At 43.6% G+C, this 14767-nt stretch overlaps 5 protein-coding genes across 5 annotated transcripts in view; 2 read left to right on the top strand and 3 right to left on the bottom strand.

The window, feature by feature from the left end:
* LOC6616394 (IQ motif and SEC7 domain-containing protein 1) overlaps positions 1–7953 on the bottom strand; it is a 41057-nt gene extending 33104 nt beyond the window's left edge. The window contains exon 1 of the mRNA XM_032719471.1: positions 7199–7953. Coding sequence (XP_032575362.1) covers positions 7199–7581 — 383 coding nt within the window. The 5' untranslated portion in view covers positions 7582–7953. The remainder of the gene's footprint in view (positions 1–7198) is intronic.
* A 340-nt stretch (positions 7954–8293) lies between these two features.
* On the top strand, positions 8294–8964 carry LOC6616392 (cancer-related nucleoside-triphosphatase homolog). Its single transcript, XM_002040716.2, has 2 exons — positions 8294–8377; positions 8441–8964. The coding sequence occupies exons 1-2, from the start codon at positions 8335–8337 to the stop codon at positions 8962–8964; spliced, it is 567 nt and encodes a 188-aa protein (XP_002040752.1). The 5' UTR covers positions 8294–8334.
* On the bottom strand, positions 8960–10703 carry LOC6616391 (DNA-directed RNA polymerase III subunit RPC5). The gene is made up of 3 exons (XM_002040715.2): positions 10603–10703; positions 9473–10543; positions 8960–9408 (listed from the first exon to the last, which is right to left on the bottom strand). Exons 1-3 carry the CDS (start codon positions 10633–10635, stop codon positions 9052–9054), a joined length of 1461 nt encoding a protein of 486 aa, XP_002040751.1. The 5' UTR covers positions 10636–10703; the 3' UTR covers positions 8960–9051.
* Positions 10704–11163: 460 nt separating this feature from the next.
* LOC6616390 (methyltransferase-like protein 22) lies at positions 11164–12226 on the top strand. The gene has a single exon (XM_002040714.2). The coding sequence runs from the start codon at positions 11267–11269 to the stop codon at positions 12089–12091; it is 825 nt and encodes a 274-aa protein (XP_002040750.1). The 5' UTR covers positions 11164–11266; the 3' UTR covers positions 12092–12226.
* Positions 12227–12249: 23 nt separating this feature from the next.
* LOC6616389 (decaprenyl-diphosphate synthase subunit 2) lies at positions 12250–14517 on the bottom strand. Its single transcript, XM_002040713.2, has 3 exons — positions 13799–14517; positions 13550–13739; positions 12250–13389 (listed from the first exon to the last, which is right to left on the bottom strand). The coding sequence occupies exons 1-3, from the start codon at positions 14146–14148 to the stop codon at positions 12583–12585; spliced, it is 1347 nt and encodes a 448-aa protein (XP_002040749.1). The 5' UTR covers positions 14149–14517; the 3' UTR covers positions 12250–12582.
* Between the last annotated feature and the right edge of the window lie 250 nt (positions 14518–14767).

The following is a 14767-nucleotide window of genomic DNA, read 5'->3' as shown; positions in this document are numbered from 1 at the left end:
CCAACCCCCTTCCCATACCAATCCACTCCACACTCTCCGCAATGGCGATCGCGGACCATGACGAGGCTGCTGACAATCGATTAATGGCACATATAAATGGCTATCTTCTGGTTGGTTAGTTGCTAACCAGCTCAGCATCAGCGGCAGAGAAAAGGGTAGCCCGCCAATTGAGGTCAATATATTATAAAATACCCCCAGCATGCATATGTAATATGTAAATGCATTTCAAATGCATGAATAACATTTTGAAAAGCTGTCCTTCTAATTAAATTTGGAGGTGTCACATACTAACATACATGCTCTTCTTTTTTCCCAGTGCAATGAGCAGTGGTCAAGTCACTTGTGGTCAGTTCGCCTTACGAAAATATATATTCAATTTGCATGTGTCTCTCATTTTCGACTCGTTTTCGTTTTCATTTTACGTTTTTGGCCCGCTACTACGCTGTTTTTTCCCCTTCGATGAATGGAATCGACATAAACAGCATTTAAAAACTCGAAATTATTATACATTGTGGGCGTTTGGCCGAGTGCGTTCAACGGCGCCGCTGCGACGCTCCATTCGGTCACCAATAAAATAAATAAAAGTAAAAAAAAAAAATTAATAATGATAAACAAAAGCAGCGCCAATCTTCTGGCGTCTGCGCCACTGCGTCCATTGACGTTGGCAATCGGACTGCGCAGACAATGGAATAGTAAGGTCAAGAAATATTATTTTGGGGGGCAGAAGGGCCTGGGGGCTCCGCTTCTCAGATGACTGATGAGCAAGACAAAAGTGAGTTCGAAGAAACGCGCAACACGAAAAACCCACAAAAATTCATATAAATCGCAATGAATTTGTATGATGGTTTTTCGGCGTTGGTTCTGCAACACAGCCTGGCTACACAAACAAATGCAGCACAAAAGCTCTGGCAATTTAGCCTATTTATAGCTATTTTTAAAAGCCAAAAATTAGACAAAAAATTAGAAAATAAACAGAAATGTTTTAAAACGCCTATTCAAGCATTCCAGAAAACCCAGTTAAAGAGAACTTTACATTAACAAATAGCTAGACGTGTTACTTGAATATTGAAGTAAATTAAATTAAATATGCATAATTTGAATGGAACTTAGGAAACTGTAAACTATACCTCCACTGACACTAAATACATTTATAATTTTTTACTTTGGTAGTCATAATTGTGACAACACTGAGCACAGCGTCCCCCACAGCTGTTGAATTTTTGAGCTTTTAATTTTTCTGAAAAAGCAACACATAAAATTTGAATATTAAGCCCAAGGAAGAGGAAGCGAGGGCGCTGCACTCTGGCAAATAAATGAGAGAGAAAGAGAGGGGAAAATTAAGCAATAACGCATTTTCTTGGCACTCGCTTTTTTTGGGGCGTGCCTAAAAGGGGGTCGCAGGGGGCCCAAGTGCGCTACTCAACCATGGCGATGAAAAGCCGGCGGAAGGCGGAGGAGGGATCTCCCCAAAATTTGGGTCAATGTACACAGAATACACTTTCACGCCTAGAGAACGAAGGAAAAAGAAGAATACTTTTCAATATTTTCCGTGATGGTTTGTTAATTTTACAACATTAATATGTCAAAAACTGAGGGTGTAGTCCCACAATCTCGCTGCATTTAGTTATTCTTATTTCTGAGAAATTCCCCTCATTTGTTTTCCCCATTTTGCCGATTTCTTTACGACTCCAGGCCGTGTTAATTGATTGAAGGCGGGCACGATTGGCGACCTCCAAAGTGGGTGGCTAGGGTCGGTTACTTACCCTAGGGATGCAACCACAACCGGAAGATGTCAGCCAGTTCAGCAGGCGAAAATGTATTTTATTTTAAGATAAGTGAGTCAAAGCACTAAAACCATCGCACAGATAAGTGTGGAGTGGAGTGCAGATAGCCAGATGAAAGATGTCGCCCTAGACATTTCGAAAGATTGCATCTTGGAACGACCACCCAGTGTCATCCTCATAGATAAGATGGGATGAAGCCTCAAGGGCTTCACGGGATGGTGATGAAAGTTTATTGGGGTGGAAACAATAAAATGATTACATAGTAAAAGCCTCTAATGGATTACTTCAATGGTTATAAGGCTATTAAACATTTTTGGGAGTAAACAGTGATTCAGCAACCATAAAATCTTGTTATTTAATAACTAATAACCACATTGTACTAATGTTCCATAAAAACCTTCAATAAACTATAGACATCAACTTAAAATCATTAGGTATTCATGGATTTTTGAAAATATTAAAACGATAGTAATGAAATTCATTTATGATTGTTATATTACACCCGATTCTGCATAAATTAGTTTTTAAGCGTATTTTTGTTAGCCTTTAAAGGAAATACGTTAGATTTTTTATGGCCTTCGATGGATTTCAAACTTGTTCTTAATGAGCTTTGTTACCTTTTTTGCAACAATAAGAGGTAGTAGCAATTGGATTTAGTCTTAAAATGGAAATTAGTCATAGGCTGTATGGGTTACACAACACAGCTGCAAACATCAATCATCACGATTTAACTGGGCAGAACTATTTTAATGATGCATTAATTGATTTTCGAACGTGTGACAAATTTTAATGGGTTACAAACAAAGGAATGTTACAAAATACAATTATTTAAAGGTGACTTTTGTATGATAAAGTGTAAATTGTTCATAAGAAATTAACAGAAATGAACAAAGCTAACATCATGATTGACATATTTGGCAAAAGATATCAAAACACCGAGAAACACCAAATATCATTTCCCATGCAATCGTATTCTCCCACCGAAATCAACCAAGTAGAACCCTTCCCCGAAATTGGAGCTTTTCCTATGGACACGATTAAAGTAGCTGATCATTATTTTCAGTCAGAGAGACAAAAGCGAATGCCACAGTTTTTTAGTTCGTAGTTCGAATCTCTAGCACATGAGGATGGCCATTTTTGGGGCGCATGCGCAGCCGTCAGAACCGAGCAAAAATGAGCAGAAGATGGCCAAGACCGGGACTTATGGCCATGTAAAGCGTACTGGGCCGCTGTCAATGCCAAACACGATTGACAAGCCACTGGAGCAATAAGCGTTCGACTTGGCAGTTCGGATTTGGAATTGGTAGCGAGTTCCGCTGAATGGGGAAAATCGACTCGGAAGTTGTCACTTTGGGCAGGGACAACGTGAACGCATGTCTCATCAATCATTGTATCTTAGTATCTGCGTAACGAGCTGTGTATACAAATACAAATAGAAAGGAAAATAAGTACGTAACATATGCAAAAGGCTAAATCCCAAGCGGGACGCCCTCTAATTGATTACATGCTTCGGTTGGAAACTAATCCCCTAAAGACTTTAAGCCAACTGGAATTTTTCGCAAGCGTTTTTTTCTGCTGTGACTTGACAGTTTAGTTGGAACACATGAGCCAGCACAAGATGGCAATGACATTGTTTATTAAACATTTCATATAAATGATTTTAATTATTGTTCTTCGGCTGGCCAGCGCGTCGATGATCTCACTTTCCGATTGAAAAGCGAGAAATTCGTTTTCGTTTATTGCATGCATAATAAATAAATGGTCTAGTCTGGAGCACCGACACATGGTTCCCCCAACTATCCAGATGTGTTCGGGGATCACTGGAATAACCCAGAAAAGCGATCAACTTAATTGTGTTAATTTGCAATCGAGAACTTTGGAAGGAAAGTTATGGTATCTAAACACTTCCGCATCTGAAATAATTGAGAGAAATTACTGGTGATGGATAAGTACTTTGTCATAATAATTGAAATAGCAGAAGGGAATTGTATTCAATTTGTTTTTCATCAACTTGAATAAATAAATTTTATAAGCCCTATGTACATTTATTTATTTAACATAATAATAAAGTAATAGTTTTTAAGAATTTACAAAAACAATGAGGAAGTTCAATAAACTACAACTTAAGGATCTCTACATTTTAAATAGTTTCTTCTGGACTTTAACCCTAAGGAAAAGAATCGATAATCAAGAAACCATCTGCATAAAAAAAAGAACATGGTAAAATAGAAGTAATGCCTTTACTAAATTGGTTTTATGGGTTATCACCAAAAAAGTGACCGCAAGTAAGAAACCATCTGTGGTTGAAACAAAGGCTTCAGTGGGAATCACTTAAAAATCAGCATGTTATTAGTGCAATTACTATCTCATTTTCAACTCCGCCCCCCATTTCAAAGTAGTTCCCATCTGCTGGTGCATTTAGATCATCCAGCCCCCGACTTGCATGTCCATTTGGCATATCTTTTAATTAAAACAAAAGTTTTGCTCTCAAACCTCAAAGATATTCGCAGCACGCATGGCTTCCATTTTGACCATCAAACTTCCAGTCTCCCCTCAACTACGCCCCCTTTTGTAATAAGGCAACCGCAGTCTTCACTCCAAATGTTGCATGCAAATGAAAGAGCAGATTAGTAGTAGTGGCAAGAAGGCCAGAGAACTACTTCACCTACTAAAGTTACAGAATACAGTACACACTCATTAAGTAGTCGGAAAACGTTATTCCATCCGCCCCCTCTTGACCACCCGGCCCCACCCACCATCTGGAAAACCCCACCATGGCCATTTTAAAGGGGGGCGTACGAAGTTAATAGACTCTCCACTACACTCGCTTAATTATCACAAAGAGAGAGACCCAGAGCAAAGTTAAAAGCACTTTTCAAATGGGCAAGTGTTTTCCACCCCCCCTTTTCCGCATTTCCCATTTTTCTTTGGTGCGTGTGTCTGCTTTATTAGATGATGATAACTGGCTAATGAGTTGAACTCTGCGGCAAGCCAAGCAAAGACATACTGACTACACTGTTAAAAAATAAAAATATTTTGCGATACTTTTAAGCTTCAAGAATATATAAATCGAACGAAAATGAGAATAACCATTTCAATTTCTCTATTTTTTAATAATTAATAAAATGCTTCAGTTGTGAGTCACGTTATTTTTCTCAGTATACTTCGAGTGGAGCGTGTACTGACCAAATGCATAAGTTTGTCCAGAGAGAAACAACAACATTCATGGAGCCGTGGAACCTTACTCATAAGTCAGAAAGCTACCCGCACATTTTCAACAACATCTCTGATCTTGAGTTTAATGTCTCATCGTGACATACTCTTTCCCATAATGAAAGATATGCCAACTAGGTGCGTGCAGGCTATCTTGTACAACTAATCTGAAAGTGGATCTAAGCCGTGGTAAGCATTTTTACATTACATTTAGATTCGCTAATTAAAACGTAAAAAATTGAGGTACAAATGAGGAAATGTACCTTATATGCAGAGAACGTTTGATAAACAGATTAATGTTCCTGTAACTTTTCCAGATTTACTAGTGCTTTATCAACTAAGTTACTCAAATTAAACTTATCTGATAAACTTATCAAATTAAACTTATCTGATAGATTAATACATATATGAAAATTCTGAAGTGATTATTTATATAAAATCATGGCAATAAATATGAATTCTAAAAGAGTATCTACACATTCGATGAAGTTTCTGGTGTTTTGTGTTTCAAAGTTTTGGCGAAGGTGAGCTGCAAAAACCGAGACATAAAAAATAAACAGAAAACGCCAAGCGAATAATTGGAAGAGCCCACGATTCTTCTAGCAGACCTTAGAGGCCAAGAAGCCCCGAAAATAAAGAAAACGGTTAAAAGATAATTGCGCTTTATTTGCGCCCACTAGTATATGCATACATCATATATACGAAAATATCTGTACTTATAAGATTGTCTGCGGTGGGGCATGACCGCATGCAAAGCAAAGTCAGGTACGAAAACTGAGATACTCCCAACTTTATTCGACTGTCAATGGCAAATGCCAGGCGAATGGTTTATAATATCACTTTGCTTGTTTGCCCGTGCATTTGTCGGGTTAATCTCCCCAGGAAAGACCCCAAATAAGTGATCGAAACTCTGTCTTAACATTGAATTTCCCTGAGACGGCTCTTATCGCCCGAAGTAGCACTACACATTAGTTATCAGCAAGGGAAACACGGGCGATAGAACTAAACAAATAGAGAATTTCGGTCGATCGATAAGCGGAGAGCAACTGTAGTTCTAACACAGCACAACTGACTCATTCAATTTGGCAACCAAGAAAATACAACATTATCTATTGTTCTGCTACAGATAAGCAAGAGTTTTTTATGTACGGAAATACCTATCGCCACGGTGCACTTCATTTTGCGACCACGACTGTGCCGATTAGCCCACAGGTAGGCAGGAGTGCAAAAAGGGGTTGCAAAAACCAGAAGTCGTACTCCGACTTGTCAGCCTGCAGCTGCCAAGGTGGCAAGGACAGGGGGACGAATGAATGTGACTCAACCAGAAGTTGACTCAACAGCGACACCCGGGGGCAAGGAAACATTGGGGTTGGGGTCACGGAAATGCGGCCGAAAATGGCGATCAATGGAAAAAAAAATCAAAGATTTTTGTGGTTTTCTTTGACTGCTGAAGAAGAAATGGTACTTCGGCTTCATGTTTTTGTTTCAAGATTACACAGCCACAAAATATGATGTAAGGATCTTTACTGAGTGAATTATGTATTCAAGCTGTTTTTCTTATCAGCTAAAATTTTCAATTCTAACCAAGAAAAGAGGAATAAGAAATTGTGCTGTGTGCAGATTAAATTATGGTATAAATAAAACCATACAAAGATATATGAAAGGCCTTGACCTGAACCTTGAAAGCGAAATGCCGCTCTGATAAGAAGAGCTTTAAATGGACGTAATATAGGGGAACTGAAAGATTTTAAATAAATATTGTTTCAAAATATACAACTTAAAGATGAATACTATCTCTTGACTGATTATATTACTTAATGGAATGTTTTGGCTCTTAGTGAGAGCACAAAATGAGGAAATAATACTTAATAAAAATCCGTATTTTACGCAGTATTTGGTGAAGAATTGTTCTTTATAATATTTCTAACAAATGCTCGTTGGCAAATCTAGAACAATATCGACCAAATTCTTTTTAAATATGTTGAAATCAAATTGCTGAGCATTGCAAATATTTTCTGGCCCCCAAATACATTGAAAAATTATTTTGCAACCGCAATTGTAAAGTTCAATTTTTCCTATTGGAAGTTTCCATCTAAGCGGTATGTACAATAGGAAAAGCTTATTTGCCATGAATTCGCTCTTATATAAAATAGATTTTAAGATAGCGTATTACTAGTTAGTAATCATTGGAGGGCACTCACTTATCATCGAGATCGACGGGCAGCCGCTTGAGCTCCGACATGTCCAGCTCCAGCCGCAGATTGGACACTTCACAGAGCAGTCGATCGCGCTCCAGACTCAACTCCTTGATCTTGGCGTGCAGGGCATTGTTCTCCCGGAGCAGCTCGTCCACATTGTAGGGAATCGCATGCACATGGTGATGCGGCATGGCGATGGAAAGGGGCAGGGGCAGCGAAACGGGTCCTGGTAGGGCGACACCCCCACCGGAAGCACCCGGCCCTCCTTGGTTTTCCATAAACATCATGGAGCTGGCCATCAGCAGGGACTGCGTGGTCTGATGGAGCAGCAATTCCTGATCGTCATCCGAGTTCTGGGAGATATTCTTCAGATCGGCCTCGGACATGTTTTGTTTATAACCTTTGCGGGGATCGGCTGCACTCTCCTATTCGATGTGCTTTTGTGGCCAAAACATTATAGCCCGCCACGCACACGCACTCGCGCGAATGAGGGGAGGTGGGGGAGAGGGTGATAAAACAGCGAAACAGGCAGAACCACTTTGAATCTCACAATAAGAACTGAAAATGCAGCTTGCTGCGAGTTGAAACTTCACTCGTATTGTAATTGAATGACCTTCGTATATTATACTCTGCCTCTAAAAGCGGAGCCAGCACTTCGAATCGCGAGCAACAGTTGCTGTTGATGCGGATCGGGGGGGATATTCTCGGAATTACGGATTTTCAATTCACGCGCGACGAAAAACACGACGCAATCGTCGTTCGACGTTTGGAAACAGTGTGGCCGTGCTGGGGGCGCCGCAGCATGCCGCAGTGTGACCGTAGTGCACGCAAATCAAAATACGCATTTCGTATTCAAAAAATATACCGCATCAAATGTGACATTTTAAAACAACCGTTTTATTTTAAACTTTTAGTTGTTTTAATCTTATTTAAGAAGTTCATAAACTATTTTATGATAATGCTCATTATACATTATACATAAGCGTTTTCTTTTGTTATTTATTAAATTTAAAACTCATTAAAATTAAATATTTGTGCGTTAATTAAGATTTATTTTGCAACTGCCAATGATCCATTCCTGGTTGATCTAGTTCCCCAGAAAACTTTCAATAAAATCCATATAAAAATAATAAGCCGATATGAAAAACGAAAGTATAACTATTATACTAACAGGGCGACCAGGTGCAAATTAAACTGGGAAAATATTTGCTATTAGTTTATTATGTATGTAATCATGATTTTCAGGAGTGGGTAAAACTACACTGGTCCTCAAAATCTGCTCGGCTCTGCGGGAAAAAGGACGAATTCTTCAAGGATTCTACACAGAGGACGTGCAAGGTGAGGGCATCAGCCTAAGAATCGGCTTCGACGTGGTCACGTTGGCCGGGAAACGGGGAATCCTATCTCGCAAGAATCCCGAGGACCAGCTGCGACGTCCCAAAGTGGGAGAGTATTCGGTGTTTGTGCAGGACTTCGAAAGCATTGCTCTGCCAGTCCTTAGCACGCAGGATTCCCAACCGGAGCCGGATCTCCTGGTCGTGGATGAAGTGGTCAAAATGGAGCTGCTTAGCAAGCGATTTGAGTCGGCCATCACTGATCTCCTAAAGAAAAAGCGGGCCCTATTGGTCACCATACCCGAAAAATCAACATTGGCTTTGGTGGAGCAGCTGAGAAAGTCAGCAGGATCCAAGATTTACCAAGTGACCAAATCCAATAGGAACGACTTGGCTCGAGAAATTACAGAAGAGATTGCAAAAGCACTTCTTTAACAAAGTAAAATTGTTGGTCTTTTTAATAGTGCCTAGATGTATAATGGTGCCCCCGATCCTCCGCCGCTGGGAGATCATCATCCGATGCTACGCATCCACGGAGCCAGTTGTTGAGTGATTCATTGCGGGCGGCGGCATGGCTGAAGTCAGTGACTGGGATTCGCTCTTCCTCGTCGATCGTTTGCGAACACGCTTGGTTTCCCTAGCCCAGTCCATTTCATTGTAGTGCTGCTCGGAAGCGGTCCAGTGGTACTCCTGTCGGCTGACCAGTTCCGGGTACTTTTGCTCGAACTCCTTGTCGGGTGGCAGTAGTAGCTCCCACCGTTTTGTGTTATTCACCCGGGCCACAGTCTTCAAAACGTCAAGTGTTTCCGCAGGAGGTAACTGGGTGGCGGCCATTACCTGAGCTCGGAACAGGTAGGGCGTGCGGGAGAAACGGAAGAGCTGCGGATGGAATTGAGGCCATTAGTACAAGATGAGTGATCGCTACACCCGTGCCAGAACTCACTATATAATCTCTGGCGCGAATCATCTGCTCTGCGGACACACCGTTCGCATGGGAGAGCACCTTCTCGGGAAAGACCACCTCGGATTTCGGCACCCAGTTGCCGTGCAGTAGGATGCCCACCTGGGGCAGCAAAGCCAGCACCTTGTCGGCAGTCACATGCGGATCCACGTGCTCCGCGAGAATACTAATGACGTCGCTGAACGAGAGCATCCGCGCATCCCTCAGTAGCACTGTAAGCTGCTCCAGCAGCGGCATAGACTTCAGCATGGCCTTGTTGTAGACGGGAAGTACTTGGGCGGCAGCGGAAGCAGCAGGTGGGGCTACCGTCTGCACATGCTCGTCGTAGGGCAGAAGCTTTCGAAGATATTCGTCAGGAGCGAGAGACAAAGAGGAACTGCCGTGATGACTGGTGGCAAAGAGCTTCTGGCGCTCCAGTTCGGCGGTGGGCGTGGCCCTCGAGTGCCAGTAGGCCTCGCACCACGGCTCATCCGCAATTCGCTGGACGAAACCGTCGTAGGTGCCGGCACGTTGCTCCTTTCCGCTGTTTTTGGCATTTCCTCGTGCAAATTTAACCGTGACCTGCTGCAGCACCTCGTCATCGTCCGTGTCCTCCGTTTGAGCCTTCAGTTCCGCCTTCTTGCGCTTGTCCTCCTTATCGAAGTGGCTGAGAACGGGGCGCATTTGCACTATGGAAGTGAGTGGCGACAGATGCACCTCCCGATCCGTAAAGATGCCCACTATGTACTTGGCCACATCGGTAATGGAACGCGAGCTTGTGAAGGCCTGTTTGTCCATGATGCCACGTTTGTAGGTGGGTCGCTCCTGACCCTTCGGCGGCACTGCTCCATAGGTGTTCTTTCCGTCGGCTGCCACCGCAAATTGCTCGCCCTTGAAGCGATCGAAGTGGGCCGACTCAATGTCCAGGCCGAAGTCCACCTTCACCTCCTGGGCGATTGGTTTTACACAACAATTGACAATCACGGAATCATCGTGGTTCGGGAGCTCCGTTTTCGTGGGGTATTGAAAGAGATACAAGCTGTCCCTCAGGTTCTTCGACAGGAACACGGGAATCTGGCGGGGATGGGCGGGCATTGTACTCATGGTATTGATAGTGCCACTCACATACTCACCTCCTCCACGACGGGATCGTCCTCGTCTTCCATTATTTAAATTTCGATTTGATAGTTTTGTCTGCCGACGGTGCACGCCTAAATGTCCAGTGTGACCAGGTTGTCTTCTTTTGCTAGCCAGCTCTGCAAACAGCTGATTGGCACAGTGGTAAACAATCACTCGAACTATCTCAATAGTAATACATTTTCCCTATGAAAAACAAAACCATAACAAATAGTCATAGTAATTTAAAGTGCATTCCTTTTTTATATTAAACATAATAAATAATTTCAAAATATATATGTACAGCTCTGATTCTGTTCTTAAGAATGATGAGCAAAAACTATTAGAACTCAGTCGAAAGGTACGATTAAATACTGTGACTATATATGCTTGCCTTTAAATAAGTTAAACGAGTTTATAGCTTATATTAAACATTTTCGAAAGTTCTTCGATGCATATTTCACATGACTAAAATAATATACACTAAATTTAAATCATTTCAAATTATTAAAATAAATTTGCACTTTCCACTGTGCAAAGACAGAGTGCAAACACATTTTCCGCCTGTCGATTGGCGATACCGATTTTGTAATCGACCACGACGCACGGGGAAGATGTCTCGACCGACAGCAACATTAAATTTATATAGCCTATGCTCTTGGCCGCATACATAACCGGATCATGTTCACGGTCACGTCGGAGATCTACGGAGAAAACAACTACCAGACGACCCGCGATGGTGGTAAGGTGGTGTCGAAGTTCTGTTTCGTCTATCCGGAGGAGAAGCTGGAGGGGATTAGGACGGATAAAGACGGCGACCTTGAGGTGCCAAGGCCGAAACGTGGCGTGATCGAATTGGAACATTCCGAGGCCACAGAGCTCCGGCTGGTGGGATTGCAGGTGTGGCGGGGAGCCCTTCTTCTGGCGGACTACCTTTTCTCCAAGAAGGATGAGTTTTCCCAGAAAACCCTAATGGAACTGGGAGCTGGTGTGGGCCTGACCAGCATAGCCGCCGGGATACACAATACCGGAAGGATCTATTGCACGGATGTGGACCTGGGATGCATACTGAAGCTGATCCGTGGCAATGTCCAAAGAAATTCCAAACACCTCCGCGGTACTATATCAGTTCTGGAGTTTGATTTTCTCGCCTCGAAAGAGGATCAGTCGCAGGATCTGCTGGAGGCCATAGACAATAGCGATATAATCCTAGCTGCCGATGTCATCTACTGTGATACGCTAACCGATGCCTTCATCACCATCTTGGATAACCTCCTGGATCGAGGTCGCCAAACTGGGAGACCCAAAACGATATATATGGCCCTGGAGAAGCGCTATGTGTTCACCCTGGAGGATTGCGATTCGGTGGCTCCCATGTACGAGTACCTCATCCGGCAGACGGTGAACAAGCCGTGGATCATGGAGCACCTGCCTCTGGATTTCCCTCAGTATTTCGAGTACGATCGCTGCAAGCAGCTGGTTCTGATGAAGATCACCAGTCGTTGAAATGCATAAAGCACAGATAAAGACGTTCCGCTTCTTAGATTCAAATGACTCCTCGATGTACCTTAATAATTTAGTTAAATTATGGCTTTGTTACGTTAGGTTGAAATATCACTGGAATTAAACTAATAACTTTGATTGTGACGTTGTTTTTTGGAAAATTGTGGGTTGCAAATTGGGACTCTAGCCTTGTATTTTGAGGCTGTGAACCAAAGTAATGTAATACAACAGTCTCGAAAGTTTAGAAATCTAATTCTATGACATGGTAAATATGAACTTAAAACTCTTTTTTATGACGAACTACATTTTCCCTTGTAATAAGAATGAACTTTTGGGATACAAGACGATTTACAAAATATAATTTGTGTACTTGAAATGAATCATTTAAGATTAGTCAACAATATCTGATTGATTTACTGAAAAATTACCCATCGAAATAAATACAACTAATCTAAGCCCTGAACCCGTAAAAAATCAGTAACTGCTGCTTGGGATCAGAGATCCTGCATGGCCAGAATGATGTTCTCCAGAGCCTGTCGAGCGTCCGTCGCCGGGAAATGTTGCAGAACGGCCAGGGCGGCGGCTGTGTGCTTCCGCTGCAGTTCCTTGGTTTTGGCCAAAGCCGGCCCGGCTAGAATGGCCTTGTGGATCTTGTCGTAGTCGATGTTATCCACCGACTGCTTGCCAGCCTCCAGTTGAGAATACATGCCAGGGTCGTGCTCCAAGTGGAATAGGACTGGAGCACTAACCAGACTGAAAGTAACATCCAGCGGGAGTTGGGGGCACTGAAAAGGTTCGGCATCCAAGCAAGCCTGCCAAGCAAGCGCCAAATGTTTGCCAAATCGGTAAGCATGCCGCTGCAGTTCCTCACTCTGACCGGCCAGCTTCAGCGAAGCTTGGCAGGATTTGCCCAGCAGGCTACCCGCATTAAGGATGTTACGGCACTCCCATTCCTCCTCCGGATTCCCGAGAACCTGGGCAATTGGCATTGGCGTCATCACGTCGTGCTCGTTGAAGTCCACTCCAACGCTGAGAGATGGTCGCTGGAAGGTTCCTGGCTTATAAGGCAGCGGGTTGTTCTGTTCATCACGCTCTCCAATGAATTCCGACTCGGAAAAATCTCGCACCGCCGACGAGATCAGCTCCACCACCTCCTGGTTGCGCAGATTAGCCAACTCCGCACTGGAATGGCCCAGAAGGTAGTCGCCGGTCAGCAGGCCGATCTTGTTGCCAAAGGACATGTCGTCGTAGGTGTCCACATCCTGCCCAGCCTGCGTGCTCGATTGCAGATTAACCACGCTCTAAAAAGGGACAGAATGTAAGTATTTTCATTATCAATGGACATATTGATGCTCGTTTCGTCAGTTCCGTCAACTAAATTAGAGGAAAGTTAAACTCATTTGCATACGAACCACTTTCAGCTTACGAGTCACTTTCGAATGCATTTGACCAAAAACTTACATTGTGCACCAGATGAGATATCCGTATCATCTCGGTGACCTCGGCCAAAGCTCTTTGCGAGTGCAGCACTCCGGCACTCTTGTCCTGCTCCACGTCTGGAACACTGGGTGCATGTCCTGCGGCCTTGGACACCAGGAGCACTATCAATCCCCAGGCTTGCATCGTGTTCTTGCCATTGTAGAGCAGGTGCCTTAAGCGGGAGATTCAGATAGATTACAACGCCCTAATAAGCCCTTCAACACCACTCACTTGGCCGTCTTCATCAGTGGATGGGCGCTGCCCACCAGTTTGCGCAGGTGCAGCGCCACATTGGCGATCTCGTCGCTGAGCAGCCAGCGCAGACTGAGGAAGGACGTGGGATAGCCGACGATGCGCTCCGCCTCGCTGACCGCCCTATTCCAGTCGTGTCTCGGGGGCGGGGTCGTAACCTGTGGACTGGCGTGCTTTCCACTGGTCGTCGTCGTCGAAGTCCAGCGCTGAGAAGTGAAAGTTTGCAGCGCAGGCGCAGCTTTGGCCACTTGAAGTGGCTGCAGCTCGGCGGGAATCCTGCGGCGCAGCTGTTGCATAATCCTTAACCCACTGGCGCGGTACATGGCCATTTTCTAGTTATTTTCGCCTACAACACGACTATTGTTTGCAATTGCTTGTGTGAAAATCGCGTTTCTTAGCTCCGCTCAGTTGAATCGCTCGTCGAAAAGTGAAATCTTCGAGGTCCGCCGCTGCTTGCGTCTCTGCCGACGTCGCGGTCGGCATAACCTGCTGCCGCCGCTGCTTCTTCTTCCCGGGCGGCCCACTTTTACAGTTGGTCGCTGCTCCGCTCTCAGGTGGCCGCCAAGCGTTCTGTTTGTTTTTATTGCCCCACGCAGTGTCATGGAATTCCGAGCTTGCGCAGGGGGTGTGTAACGGCGGTCTTGAGCGGGAACAGGTTTTCGCACGGCAGCACCGCTTCGGTGCACACTTTTTGGCCATGGGGAGTACGGTCACTCTTAGGGATGGGAACAAAAGGAGCTGGTGCAAGCGATGCAAGTGGATGCTAGTGGTGACAAAACAATTATTTGTTTCCATTTAAATAGATTATAAATCATTGTATTATACAATGTATTATAGTTTGTATTCATCTATAAAATAATTTTTTTTGAAAAGGATCAAACAATCAGTTAACGGAATTGATTCAAGCAGAATAGAGATTTACACTTCATTCCAATCACTTTAGTCATT

The sequence above is a fragment of the Drosophila sechellia genome, chromosome 3L (genome assembly GCF_004382195.2).
Source record: "Drosophila sechellia strain sech25 chromosome 3L, ASM438219v1, whole genome shotgun sequence".
NCBI lineage: Eukaryota > Metazoa > Arthropoda > Insecta > Diptera > Drosophilidae > Drosophila > Drosophila sechellia.
The sequence above is the reverse complement of the archived record's forward strand: the minus strand, read 5'-3'. Positions and strand labels throughout refer to the sequence as shown.